At 44.8% G+C, this 13,758-nt stretch overlaps 1 protein-coding gene across 2 annotated transcripts in view; it reads left to right on the top strand.

Moving 5' to 3' along the window:
• Positions 1 to 12,354, top strand: part of DROSHA (drosha ribonuclease III) — an 81,167-nt gene extending 68,813 nt beyond the window's left edge. For both annotated transcript variants that reach the window (XM_083623700.1, XM_083623699.1), the window contains exons 27-32: positions 383 to 524; positions 3,994 to 4,076; positions 4,560 to 4,663; positions 6,508 to 6,600; positions 7,453 to 7,499; positions 11,918 to 12,354. In XM_083623700.1, coding sequence (XP_083479826.1) covers positions 383 to 524; positions 3,994 to 4,076; positions 4,560 to 4,663; positions 6,508 to 6,600; positions 7,453 to 7,499; positions 11,918 to 12,048 — 600 coding nt within the window. In that variant the 3' untranslated portion in view covers positions 12,049 to 12,354. The remainder of the gene's footprint in view (positions 1 to 382; positions 525 to 3,993; positions 4,077 to 4,559; positions 4,664 to 6,507; positions 6,601 to 7,452; positions 7,500 to 11,917) is intronic.
• Positions 12,355 to 13,758: the final 1,404 nt, after the last annotated feature.

The following is a 13,758-nucleotide window of genomic DNA, read 5'->3' as shown; positions in this document are numbered from 1 at the left end:
GGGCGGGGTATAAATAAAATTTATTATTATTATTATTACCAAAAAATATTAGAGCAGCATGCACCCCTCGCTCCCATTTGAAAGCAGTCATTTGATCGACAGGAACATGGCGCAGCTGGGAGGGGGAGAGAAGGAGAAACTCTTCTCCTGCGTCACTTTGGGGGTGAGGGACCAAGCAGTTGATCATGTGGGTCATACAGATCAGCACCAGGAGAAGGTCCCTGGGATTAAGTGGTTAGCATGAGCGGCAACTTGGCGTAAGAACAAAATCTAGCAGAGGTGTCTCGGTTTCTTCTGTTTTGCCAAGCAACGGCTGGGGAAATGATTCCTCCCAAGAATTTTGGGGATGTTCTTACCTGAGCGCCCTCTGTTGTGTTCGTAGCTGTTGCGGAGCTCCCTGGTCAACAACAGAACGCAGGCCAAAGTCGCCGAAGAACTGGGCATGCAGGAGTTCGCCATTACAAACGACAAAACCAAGCGCCCCGTGGCCTTACGGACGAAGACGCTGGCGGATCTTTTGGAATGTGAGTGCCACCATCTTCTGTTTCCTCCCAAAGGAAATTAGGGGTGACGTTAAAGGTGACAGCAGATAGCAGAAGCGAGAAAGTCCTTAGGCAAGGTTCTGTGCTATAAGAGATATTGGGTTAAAACAAAACAAAACAAAACACCAAGAGGGTTTGGTGGATTCTGGAATCCATCGAGAATGCACATGGCATTAGTTCAAGGTGCTATTTAGAGGGAGATTTTGTTTCATTAAACTGTGGTTCTGTTGCATTTCTTTTGCGTTACCCAAAAGGTATATTGAGCTGTGTTTTGAGGTATTGGCGTGTGTTTTTACACTTACTTACATTTAATCGATTCATCAAGTTACGGCACCTGTCAATTAATGTTGGTGCCTGCGTTGGCTCCCAGTACATTTCCGAGCATAATTCAAAGTGTTGGTGCTGACCTTTAAAGCCCTAAATGGCCTCAGCCCAGTATACCTGAAGGAGCGTCTCCACCCCCATCGTTCAGCTCCGAGGTCCAGCTCTGAGGGTCTTCTGGCAGTTCCCTCGCTGCAAGAAGCCAAGTTATAGGGAACCAGGCAGAGGGCCTTCTCAGTACTGGCTCCCACCCTGTGGAACGCCCTCCCATCAGATGTCAAGGAAATAAACAACTACCTGACATTCAGAAGACATCTGAAGGCAGCCCTGTTTATGGGGGTTTTTAATGTTTGATGTTTGATTGTGTTTTTAATATTCTGTTGGGAGCCTCCCAGAGTGGCTGGGGAAACCCAGGCAGATGGGCGGGGTATAAATAATAATTATTATTATCATTATCATTACTATTAACTTTGGCCATAGCAAACCACATTGGGGAAGGGCTGTGCAGGAGTTTGCACCAGAGGGAAGGAGGATTGGAGAGAGGGAACATGTGATTCTGCCACCTTTTCTTGATCTCTTAAGATGGGCAACCAACATGGTGCTCCCCAGATGTTGCTGGACTACAATTCCCATTAGTCTTAGCCAGAATTTCCAACGGTTAGGGTGCTGGAAGTTGTAGTTCAACACCTGGAGGGCAGGCACCATGTTGGGTTATCCCCATCTTAAAGCAGTCTTTCCCAACCTTGGGTCTCCAGCTGATTTTGGACTACAACTCCCACCATCCCTCACTAGCAAGGGCAGTGGTTAGAGATGATGGGAATTGTAGTCCAAATACAGCTGGAGACCTAAGGTTGGGAAACACTGTATTAAAGAGATCATGAGCATTACTTAGCATGGGGCAGGACAACAAACATTCAGTATCACCTGCTTTTAGGTGCCCCTTTGCAAGTACAGAAATAAAGGGGAAATAGTTCTTTATTATTTTATTTTAAATACAGTCAGTTTTCAGTTTCATAAATGGCATTGCTTCTGAAGGTACGGTAACATAAACCCCCATAGTGAAGTTTAAATCCTCTTTCAGCTAATTTTTTTAAAAAGTTTATTTGTTTTTTTAAGGTTCTCCTTCCAGTGCAAGTGAAGTGGCAATAAATAACGGGCCAAGGAAGTTAATCTCTATCCAGAGCATTTTAATACATTTTGTGAGTTGAGCAGGTCCCGTGTCTCTTGCCAAATCCTTTTAGTAAATGGAAGTTGTTCACAAACAATCGTGATTGATATCCGAAGCACTGGGAGTGTATACTTTGCAGAGATTTATTTCTTAGAAGTTATAGTCTGCTGGCTAAACCACAGGATTTAGAAGTCCAGACTCTGTCCCCAGCTCTTCACAATGCTTCATTAATTTGTCCAGATGTTGACAATTCAGTGACTCAGTTTTCAGCCCTTGTCAAGCAGAGGTTACAGGCAGAGCGCAGGATTTGCTCTTCAGTGACCTTGTACTAGAGAAGGGATAGGCAACCTGGCGTCCTCCACATTTTCTAGAATACAGCACCAATCAGTTTCTGCCAGGGTTAGCAATGGCCGTGGATGATAGGTTTTGTAGTCCTGCAACATCTGGGGGGCACCAGATTGTCTATCATCATCATCATCATCACCATCATTATTATTCTTAGACCAACTGTGGTGAACTGCATGAGGAAAGGAAGGAATTCTTAGAGGAGCAATTGCTTTTAAGGAGCAATTGGGATCTGTCCAGTTAAAGCATTTAGTGGGTCTCGGGTTAAGGAAGAGAGTGAATGGGGTTCTTAGGAGTAAGTTGAGGAGATGAGGTCTCCTGTTTCATAAAAAGGAGAGCATTGTTGTTGTTATTCTTGCTTTCTATTGATTTATTGGTTTGTTTGTTTCCTGTGTAGGATATTCTGTTTTTTAATGTTCTGTTTTTATATATCCTGTAAGCTGCCCAGAGTGGCTGGGGAAACCCAGCCAGATGGGTGGGAAATAAATAAACAACAGCAACAACAAACAAAAAGGGGTTCATACCATAATGCTGCATTAACCAAGAAACGTAACTTGATATTTATTTGCTTTCCATTTTTCATGAATAAAGCTCACGACATTGTTAATTCTAGTCTGGTCTCCCAAGGGATTTATGTTTTGAGAGTTTGAACACTGACCCAGAAGCAATGGGGAGGGGGGGCAGAGTGGACACATGTAAATCGAGGGACAACGTTGTTCTTGGTGAGACCGTGCAACGACCATCTTCTCAACTGTACGAAGGACGCCAATAGTGTAATGCAACTTTAAAGGGTCTTAAGGAGGGAGAGGCTGTTGGGAATATGACCTGCTTCACATAACCAATTCCCGACTGACTTAACAAGCCAGCATGTGGAGGGGGGTACGTGCTGCTCGGAGCATCAGATGTGCTTATTTGTCGACCGCAAACTTGTCAATGTGGCCTCGTTCCTTCATCCCACATTAGATGGAAGCTGTAAATTGGCAGATTAGACATCCAGAGGTGCAACACTGCTATGAGATTGCTCCACAGTGGCCAGCCCACACCTCCCACTTTGGAATTAAAAGCAAGAGACACTTTTATGGAGCTATAACCCATAGGAACCTTTTCCCCAAAGGAGGTCGGTTGACCCTCGCAGCCGTTGAAGTGGCTAGAAGAATCAAACCCTCTACAACATGACCTCCTTAAGCCTTTTATGTGCTTCTGGACTGGGCTGAGTTCCTTCTGCTCGCCCCAAAACATGCAATTTCACAGACTGAATCCCATTCCACCCGTGTTATTTGATGATACAGACAATCAGTGGTCCACCCCTCTGTTATTTCATTTTTCCCCCCCTTTTGGAGACTCTCACCTTTTGGGTGCCCTCTGTGCTTGGGGCCTTAACAGACCTCCTAACTCTTCGTTATGTTTTTCACCTTGTTCCCAAGGGGGTCAAAAACTGTGTTTGCCAAGTCACCTTTCCCCCCTTAAGATGCACTCAAGCAGCTGAGCAGCCCGGGTTCTTAGCTCAGAGATATTTGCCGTGAGAGACCTTGAGAACACCAGAGATTCTCTGCAAGTGTAAACTCTTTTTACCCAGCGAATAACATTACTCGCATATTTGGTTTTTCTCCCTTCCAGCCTTTATCGCTGCTCTGTACATAGACAAGGACTTGGAATATGTCCACACCTTCATGAATGTCTGCTTCTTCCCACGACTGAAGGTAGGACAGCTTGGAGTTTTGTACTTAATGCAGCAACCAATCTGGGTTTGCCACGGAGTCCCGTCTTTATGATAATTAAAACCTTTGTTCTGTTGCATGCTCCTGCCAACCTAGCAGTTCGAAAGCACGTCAAAGTGCAAGTAGATAAATAGGTACCACTCCGGAGGGAAGGTAAACTGCATTTCCGTGCGCTGCTCTGGTTCACCAGAAGCAGCTTAGTCATCCTGGCCACATGACCCAGAAGCTGTACGCCGCCTTCCTCGGCCTTTAGAGCGAGATGAGCGCCGCAACCCCAGAGTCGGCCACGACTGGACCTAATGGTCAGGGGTCCCTTTACCTTTACCTTCTGTTGCATGCATGTACTTTGGCATAAACTTCAAAAACAACAACATTAACTTGGGGCAAAACTCCTGTTTTTAACCCTGTTTCCAGCCTGATCCTGATCCTCTAATTGGAGCCTGCTGTTATTTCTCTACATTACAGGAATTCATTTTAAACCAGGACTGGAACGATCCAAAATCCCAGCTCCAGCAATGCTGCTTAACTCTCCGAACAGAAGGGAAGGAGCCAGACATCCCTCTCTATAAGTAAGAAGCCTTTCTCCTTCTTCCTGCCATAAACTAATTATAACTTCGTGAGCCGATCTCTCATTTTCAGCTCCACACTTGGCGTTTATTTTTGTCTCCATATCCATATGACTCGGATTAAGCATCCTCTGCCTTTTGTTTAAAGAAGGGATTAGTTTGCCGTTTCCCCTTTTCGATCTTCAAGCGCCACAAATGTAGTCAAGAGAGTTGCTGCATGTGGAAGATGGGATGGCTCGAAATTCAGTGGATGGGTGATCATTTGATCCTCGCCGATAAGTTCGCATTCGCCCACCCACAAAATAGTTTCAGTGCCTCCCTTCGCACGTCAGGGAGTGGGAACTGCTGCTTTAAGCAGACTCTGTAACTCCTGCAAGTGTAACTCTCCGGAGTCATTTGGGATCGGTAGCAGAGTTGCTGCTTTGTTTTACAAACCATATTCTAAGGAAGAATTTGTATAGAGTTTGGGAGAAATACACAAATCTGCTGGAAAGGAAGACACTATTGAGGCTATTACAATAAAGAGAATTAATAAGGATAGACAGTGGACAACTTACAAGGAATTGCTATGCTTTACAGAGGGGGAACCTAAACTGGAATTAAAGGAAAGTGTAAGGAGCCATGTTAACAGACTGGCTACAATATCATCAGTTACAGGAAATGTTTAAAATAAACAGGGAAGCTGGTTTTTTTGGACCAAAGCTCACAATTTGAAAAAGAACTCTTACAAAATAAAGAAAAACTTTTATCTAAAATGTTATTAGAATGGGAAACAAAAGACGATCTCGTCAAAGTCTCCATGACACGCTGGGCAATAGATATAGGACACAATATAGATTTTAATCTCGGGGGGTGGGGGGGAACGATCTGAAATTTTTACATCATGTTATTCCTTGAAGGAGAACTACCTGAAAATGATTTACAGATGGTCTCTAACTTCGAGTAGACTTGCTAAGATGTATAAGACTGAAGCAGATAAGTGTTGGAGATGCAGTGAGACTGGTGACTCCCATCTTTTGACGATCCATCTGAGAGCTGTCCCGCCTTTTAAATTGTATCATTTTCTCCCGGATCCTGTTTTGTGACCACAGGAAAGGGACAGAAAATTGGGATCTGGCACGGATGGAAGGATTATTGTAAACTGTTTTAAAGTGTAGCTCAGTAATGAAACTTTGACATTCGAATGGTCTAGCACCTCTCTTGCAACAGATCGTCTTGTTTCGTGGCGGGCGGAAAGAATGTATAGATCCATAGGCAATTTGGGATGGGCTGTTTGGTTGACTTGAAGCCGCCATTTGTCTATTTCCGCTGTAAAGCGTTTCCTAAATGTACCTTAACCGCTGAAACTGCGTAGAACCAATACTCAGCATGACATTGGAGATGGATCGGAGGGGGAGACGGGAAAGAGAATCAAATTTATCGTTTGTCTGAGAACTCGTGTCTCATCTTAAAATGGCTGCAGATTTATATCAAACTCTTCGTCCAAAGGGAAAGCTGCCTGGTTAGTAGTGACAGATCCTGCAACTTTCCGTTACTGATGGGGCAATTTGCAGTAGCTGCCATTTAGAGCGACAGCATTTGTCACAGTACCTTATATTTCTATCCCGAAGATCTGAATTTGCCAAAAAGTGTAAATGCCTATAATTCTACACCAAGCGTACATAAATACTTCGCTTTTAAAGCAATGACGTGTTTGCAGTGCCTTGTAAAATAATCCATAAAGTGCTGTTTGTCTGCAATCCCGTGATTAATCTTTGCAAACGGGGGGCATTTCTGTTAAGAGGCCTTAGTAAGTCCTGCTTTCAAAAGTGTGACTTTTTTGTGTTACTGTCTTTCCTGGGACTTAGGACTCTGCAAACAGTCGGACCGTCTCATGCCAGGACATACACCGTAGCTGTTTATTTTAAAGGCGAAAGAATAGGATGCGGTAAAGGACCAAGGTATGGTAAATTTTTGAATACACATCTAATTAAACAGGTGTTTTGAGAGCTACGGGAAATCCCTTGGTAATTTAGATGGTGCTCCTTAAGAAAGCGAATGCTAGAATTCCCACTACTCCCATTTAAGTCTGTATCTGGCTGAAATAAGATGTTGCAGAGAGCCTCTATAGCTCCACGGTTAGGGTGCCAGGGACAGAAGGCCTGGGTTCGAATTCTAGTTCAGCCATGGCCTTTCTGAGCAACCTTCAGACAGATTAGTCTCTCCCAGCCTGGATTTCCATTAATGGAAGAACAGCAACACACTTTGTAGGTTTGTATTGAAGATGAATGAGAAAAGCATCTTAGGGTCTGCACAGCGAGGGTGCCAGCTGCATGATAAATAATATTTAAAGGGTTTCTCCCTCACCATTGATCACCTCCTTGTCTGGACTGCACTGATTCCAAGAATAAGATAAAAATAATTCCTAATAAAATATTAGCGGGAAAGTGTTCTATTTGCTGTAATATCACCATCCATTTTTCTAGAGCTGTAGCGTTTGCCTGTTGGTTGGTTGGCCGGTTTTAAATTTAATATTTTCATTAAAACAATTCGCCGAAGAATTATGAAAGGGGAAGATCTTAGTGGTATTGATCTGAAGTTTTAAAAACAACTCGCTGGAACGGGTTTGTGTGTGTGCCTGTGCATGAAGGGTTTTTATGGGAACAAGTGCCCAATGATTATTTGAAAAATTAGTCTCAGCAGAGCCATCAGAGTGGTTGCTTCTCGGAAGCTGTAGTTTACCCCATAAATACATTTGCCATGATTTCTCCCCCTTTCCTTTCCTTTATTTCCTTTTCTTTTTTTAAAAACAGCATTCAGCAAGCAGAGATGTGCGCAGCAATGGATGCCTTGGAAAAATGTAAGAGGCTTTTTTGGATTATTTCGTTCTGGGGGTTGGGGCAGGGAATGTGCAAGCGTTACCTATGGTTGAGAGAGAGAGAGGCAGAGAGAGAGAGAAAGTACAGATAAAACAATCAAATGACAGTCAGCACCAGCATCCCCATCCACCTTCCCCCTCCATTTCTTTTAGACCATTTTGAATTGAAAATTTGCTTACATAACACACACATTTGGATTAAATCAAAAATGTTCCCCTACCCAGTGAGGCAGAGCCATTACACAAGCTTCCTGGCAAGTGGGTCTCAACAAGCCAGCCGTGAGAAATATTTTTATTATTATTATTCTTTTAATGGCCGGGGCTTTTAAATCGCTCTATTATTAGACTACAGCGACAAGGTTTTCTGGGCTAGCAGCAGATACGGCTATGTGGCGCCGTGTGAAATGAGAGATCACATTTCCAGGTAGAGAATAAACCAGACTCTGTTATGACCCAACTCGGATAGCCAAGAAAGCATTGCAATCCAAGCCCTTTCTGTTGGGAATAATTCAGGCTGAAATTCCCAGGTGTCAAAAAAAGATTATGTATGCCACTACTGTGGCCCGTGTTTTGTTAGCACAAAAATGGAAAATGAGCAAGGTCCCAACTAAAGAAGAATGGCAACTTAAGTTGACAGAATACGTGCAGCTTGCAGACTTAACATATAGAATGAAAGAACAAGAAGAACATCCTGTATCGGGATGCTTTTAATGTTTGATGTTTTTATTATGTTTTTATATGTGTTGGAAGCTGCCCAGAGTGGTTGGGGCAACCCAGTCAGACGGGTGGGATAATAATAATAATATCATCTAAACCTATAATAATATCATCAAAAACCTATAATTAAACATATAGGAAGTATGTGTGGGTCATTTTTATTTTTCAAAATGCAGTGGTGGTTCTTGCTTTCCCTCTCTGATATGGACATAAGTTGGAAGGTTATTCGTGGTAAGGGGACCTCAGGTCATGTAGTTTGGGTCTGAGCACATTGCGCTTTTCACTATTGGTCTTAAACAAATGTGGTGTCAGTTGCGTAGACTCAAGGAGAGATGTGGCAGTAAGCAAGTAAGCGCAAAACTGGCCCTCAAGCGTTTGCTTTGAGCATATTTGCTCAAGGTAAAGCGATTTAGCGTGCAGTTTCAGCCTTGAAAATTCAGCAAAGTGATGGCAGGTTTTCCATTCTGTGTTCCTTTATGTGTCTAGCCCTCTCCCCCTTTGTAAGCATAATCCCTCCAAAAAGTCACAATATTTCAGGCCTAGTTGGCGGGGAGTCGGTCAAGTGAAGTGCTGAGCTCTCTGGCCTTGGTCCAGCAAAGCACTTAAGCCCATGCTTAAATTCAGGCGCACGAGTCATTCCACTGACATTCATGATCTAGGCATTGTGATTAAAATAAAGTCGGCGCTTTGCTAGATGGGGGCCAGAGCGCTCACCTTGCAGGATTGATTGCAAAACCCGCAAGCCGCTGCCAAACAGGGACTTAAATCTTTGTGCTACAATCCCAGATAACTCTTAATCTCGTTGAAATCTCTGGCAAAAGTCGCCGTACTTTTATCTATCAAGAGTTGAGCTCATCTGCTTACATCAGCCAAACAGTCGGTAGCTTTCAGCCCCTGTCTTGGAAGAATTAATATCATTTTTTTAAACAGGTGCATTTAAAATGTGCGCTCTTGAGAGAGGTCCATTTTTTCGGTATGATTTCTTTCCATTGTTTCCTTTTGTGTACGAATACGGAGCACGAATGTGGCATGTGAAGTCTCACCTCTCTGCCCCACATGCAAGATTTTCACCTTCTGTACTCCCCTGAGTTAATCTGAGAGCCTCCGAAATACGGAAAGGAAAACGACGAAATAGCAGAAGAGCATTCTCTCCTCCACAAGAACTTCCGTCTAAAGCCTTCAGAGGTTCTTAAACCCGCCGTGTGTGTCAGGGCGACTCAGATCTTATGAGGACAAGGGCTTTCAAGCGATTCTGGGGAAAACACAAGCGGGAGACTTCACCGAACTTTTGTCGTCCATAAGTGGCACTTAGTCTGGTACATCAGATCTGCAAGAAGAGCACAAAAGGACCACACTTTGCACAGGAGTGCCTTTGCGGTACCAGAGACTTAGCGGCTGGCGGCATCTTCCAATCTTTTGAGGAGAGAGACCCGGGGAGGGGGAGGGAGAGAGAATGGAATCGCTTCTGCAAGAGGAGGTTGTTTGTTTATGGAGATGGCCTTGGGTTCAGAAGTGGCTGAGCCCTTCATTCAAGCCTCCTCCTCAGCCTCTTGCATCAGCTGTGTTTCCTATAATGTCCCCGAAAGCCTCATCTTCCCAAGGACACCAGCTGTTTTTGCGTCAGCACTAGCAAGTCAATCACAAAGAGCAATTTCTCATCTGGCACCACATCCGAGGGAGGCGACGCTTTCGCCGGCGACCTTCCACCTGGCATCGCCACTATGGATGATGTGTTTGTCTACCTTATTCTGCACCGCTCTTGCCGAGCAGTATATATTAACTCCTGTTGGCTTCTCAATTGTATATATTGGTTTTTAAGAGCTGAACAGCTTTCCCTCCCCCCCCCCGCCCCTCCCTGATGCCCATTATGGTGGTAATGGGGGACATTATCTTGATTAGCACCAGATGGAGCCCTTCTTGTCCTTGATGAAAAATGATAGCTTCCCAAAGTACGGAGACTTTTCCAGCATAGTTCACTGATCTGTTACAAATTTTCCATAAGGATACTCCATTCTGCCCCCCCTCCCCCCCCCCGGCTAAAATGTTTCATGTTAGAGGCTCGCAAATTGCTCAATAAGTACATTTGGGTAGGATCTTCAAATGGAGGAATAAATAGCCAGATTCAAATTGTTGATATATACATAAATAAATACACACACACATGCACAACCATTGCTATTGGGTAACATGATTTCCCACTCACCTATTGTTTGACTTGGAAAGATCCCGGAGGCAGCTTTCATTATAATAATAATAAATTTTATTTATACCCCGCCTTCCTCAGCCAAGACTAGGCTCAGGGCTCTAACACCAGGTATCAAAACAATTGATTAAAATACAACATTAAAATAATCAAGTTGGCTCTGCTTTTGTCTCCAGGGTGTAGCATTGCTCTGAAGTAGCATCACCTAGGCTGAAGTTACACATATATACAAAACACTGAAAATGTTTTTTAAAAAAACCCTGTTTAAAATCTATATATGGCATTTGCCATTAGCTCACCAGCGCCATCTAGGGTCACATGTGTATAATGCACTTAAAATATTGTATTTGCAGCTGTAAAGGTAAAGGACCCCTGGATGGTTAAGTCCAGTGAAAGGTGGCTATGGGGTTGCGGCGCTCATCTCACTTTGAGGCTGAGGGAGCCGGCATTTGTCCATAGACAGCTTTCTGGGTCATGTGGCCAGCATGACTTCTGGTACAACGGGACACCGTGATGGAAGCCAGAGTGCACGGAAGTGCTGTTTACCTTCCCACCACAGCGGTATCTATTTATCTACTTGCACTGGTGTGCTTTTGAACTGCTAGGTTGGCCAGAGCTGGGACAGAACAACAGTTCGCGGGAATTCGAATGGCCAACCTTCTTATCAACAAGCCCAAGAGGCTCTGTGGTTTAGACCACAGCGCTGCCCGCTGAGTCCCTAGGCAAAGTCCTGTGTTTGTTAAGTCACTGGCTCCGAACCATTTTGACACAGCCAGCGCACATCTTTTAAATTTTTATATATGGATGTTTTATGATGGCCTATACCAGCGGTTCTCAACCTGTGCATCCCCAGATGTTGTTGGACTACAACTCCCATCATCCCTGAGCTCTGGCCTTGCTAGCTAGGGGTGATGGGAGTTGTAGTTCAACAACATCTGGCGACCCACAGGTTGCAGAAGGCTGGCCTATACAGTCGTACCTTGGTTTTCGAACAGCTTAGCTCTTGAACATTTTGGCTCCCGAACGCCGCAAACCCAGAAGTGAGTGTTCTGGTTTGCAAACTGTTTTTGGAAGCCGAACGTTCGACGGGGACTCTGCGGCTTCCAATTGCCTTCAGGAGCCAATCAGAAGCCACACTTTGGTTTTTGAACATTTTGGAAGTCGAACGGACTTCTGGAACGGCTTCCGTTCGACTTCCAAGGTATTTGTAATGCTTAATAAAGGTTTGGCAAAGTACAATTTGGGGGACGTTTTGGCTGGGGAGAATGCTCTATTCATTCATGAGACTCTCTGGGAAGCCTTGGGTGAAAGTCTCCTATTTCCGCACCCTGACAGGAATTTTGACCATGAGTGTGATAAGTAAACGTATTACATGACCGTAGCTGGAAATGTTCCTTACCCCGCCTCGTGTAATAGAATAATGAACCCTCGGAATGCCTGGCCTTTATTTTAACGCATGAAACATTTCTTCTTGTCTCAGATAACTTTCCTCAGATGGCCCATCAGAAACGATTCATTGAGCGGAAGTACAGGCAAGAGCTTAAAGAAATGAGGTGGGAACGAGAGCATCAGGAAAGAGAGCTGGAGGAAGCGGACGACATCCGGAAATAAGTACAGGCCATGGAAGCAAACGGTGGATTTGCCTGCTTAATAACTTTGATGTGGGCCTGTGGAGACATAGCCTAGTTTTGCGTAAAGGATGAACGAAGTCTGCTCATTAAATCATGTTTCATGTTAATTGTTACTTTTTACATAGAAAGAAGAAGAATGTGTTTTATTCCATTTTTAGCTAGTAAAGTTTTATTCACGAGGCTCGACGAAACAATTTCTTTTAACATTCTTTCTGAAGAATTGTGCTTTTTTATTTTCCATCTTGAGTTTGCGGAATAATAAAGTGTTTTATTTCAAAACGGGTAACCGTCTCCGAAAAGGAAAAGCTTTGTGTTCGTCGGAGTCTTTAATCATGGGAAATACTAAGGCAGAAAGGAGATGCTGCTTCTACCATCTCACCTTGATCTCTGTCTGGGTTGTGCTACCACTGGAAAGACGTGGGTTAATCTGTGCTGGGGTTGGATCCAGGGAGATGAGATGATCTAGCTCAGAAATGTTTCCTCAGTACAGCACCTGTAAAGGTAAAGGTAAAGAAACCCCTGACCATTAGGTCCAGTCGTAACCGACTCTGGGGTTGCGGCTCTCATCTCGCTTTATTGGCTGAGGGAGCCGGCGTACAGCTTCCTGGTCATGTGGCCAGCATGACTAAGCCGCTTCTGGCGAACCAGAACAGCGCACGGAAACGCCGTTTACCTTCCCGCCGGAGTGGTACCTATTTATCTACTTGCACTTTGACGTGCTTTCGAACTGCTAGGTTGGCAGGAGCAGGGACCGAGCAACGGGAGCTCACCCCGTCGCGGGGATTCGAACCGCCGACCTTCTGATCGGCAAGTCCTAGGCTCTGTGGTTTAGCCCACAGCGCCACCCACGTCCCTGACAGCACCTGACAGCGGGATAAATGAGGAAAATCTAAGCATCATTAACAAGAGATGAACCAAAACGCTGGGTTCCATAAAATCTGAAAAAGATTTGTTTATATTGTACACAGTGTGCAGATTGTGCATCTTCTGTCCTGTATTTTCTTGGAGGTATTTCCACAATCAGTAGATACGTACGTACATATATACATACAGTTGTACCTTGAAAGTTGAAGGGATTCCGTTCCGGAAGTCCGTTTGACTTCCAGAACATTCAGAAACCAAAGCGCGGCTTCTGATTGGCTGCAGGAGGCTCCTCAGCCAATCGGAAGCCCCATCGGACGTTCAGGTTCCAAAAATAGTTCGCAAACCGGAACACTTCAGTTCCGGGTTTGCAGCATTCGGGAGCCAAAACGTCCAAGTACCTAGGCATTCAGGATCCAAGGTACAAATGTAATTTTATTTGCATACCGTCTTTCCATAGTTCAAACCAGAGTGGTCCGACGCTCAGCCCAAGGGCTGCATGTGGCCCTCAAGGCCTTTAACGGTGGCCTTTTGCAACATCCCCCCCCAGCCCTCACACTGCCTTCCCAAAGGCAGGTAATCACTGGGTTTTGGGAAGGAGGGGTGAGGGCTCTGGCATGGGGTTACCAGACGTCCCCCGTTCCCGGGGACAGTCCCCGGATTTGCAAATCTGTCCCTGGACAAATTCCGTCCCCGGAATGTCCCCAGATTTGCAAATCTGTCCCCGGGAAACGTGGCCACAGCAACCTCAGCAACCCAGAGCCAGACGTGGCAGCTGCCATGGTGCCCACCATTTTTCCTGCGCCATGGCAGCAAGCAGTGAGCAGCT

This window comes from Podarcis filfolensis, assembly GCF_964270895.1.
Source record: "Podarcis filfolensis genome assembly, chromosome: 7".
NCBI lineage: Eukaryota > Metazoa > Chordata > Lepidosauria > Squamata > Lacertidae > Podarcis > Podarcis filfolensis.
The sequence above is the reverse complement of the archived record's forward strand: the minus strand, read 5'-3'. Positions and strand labels throughout refer to the sequence as shown.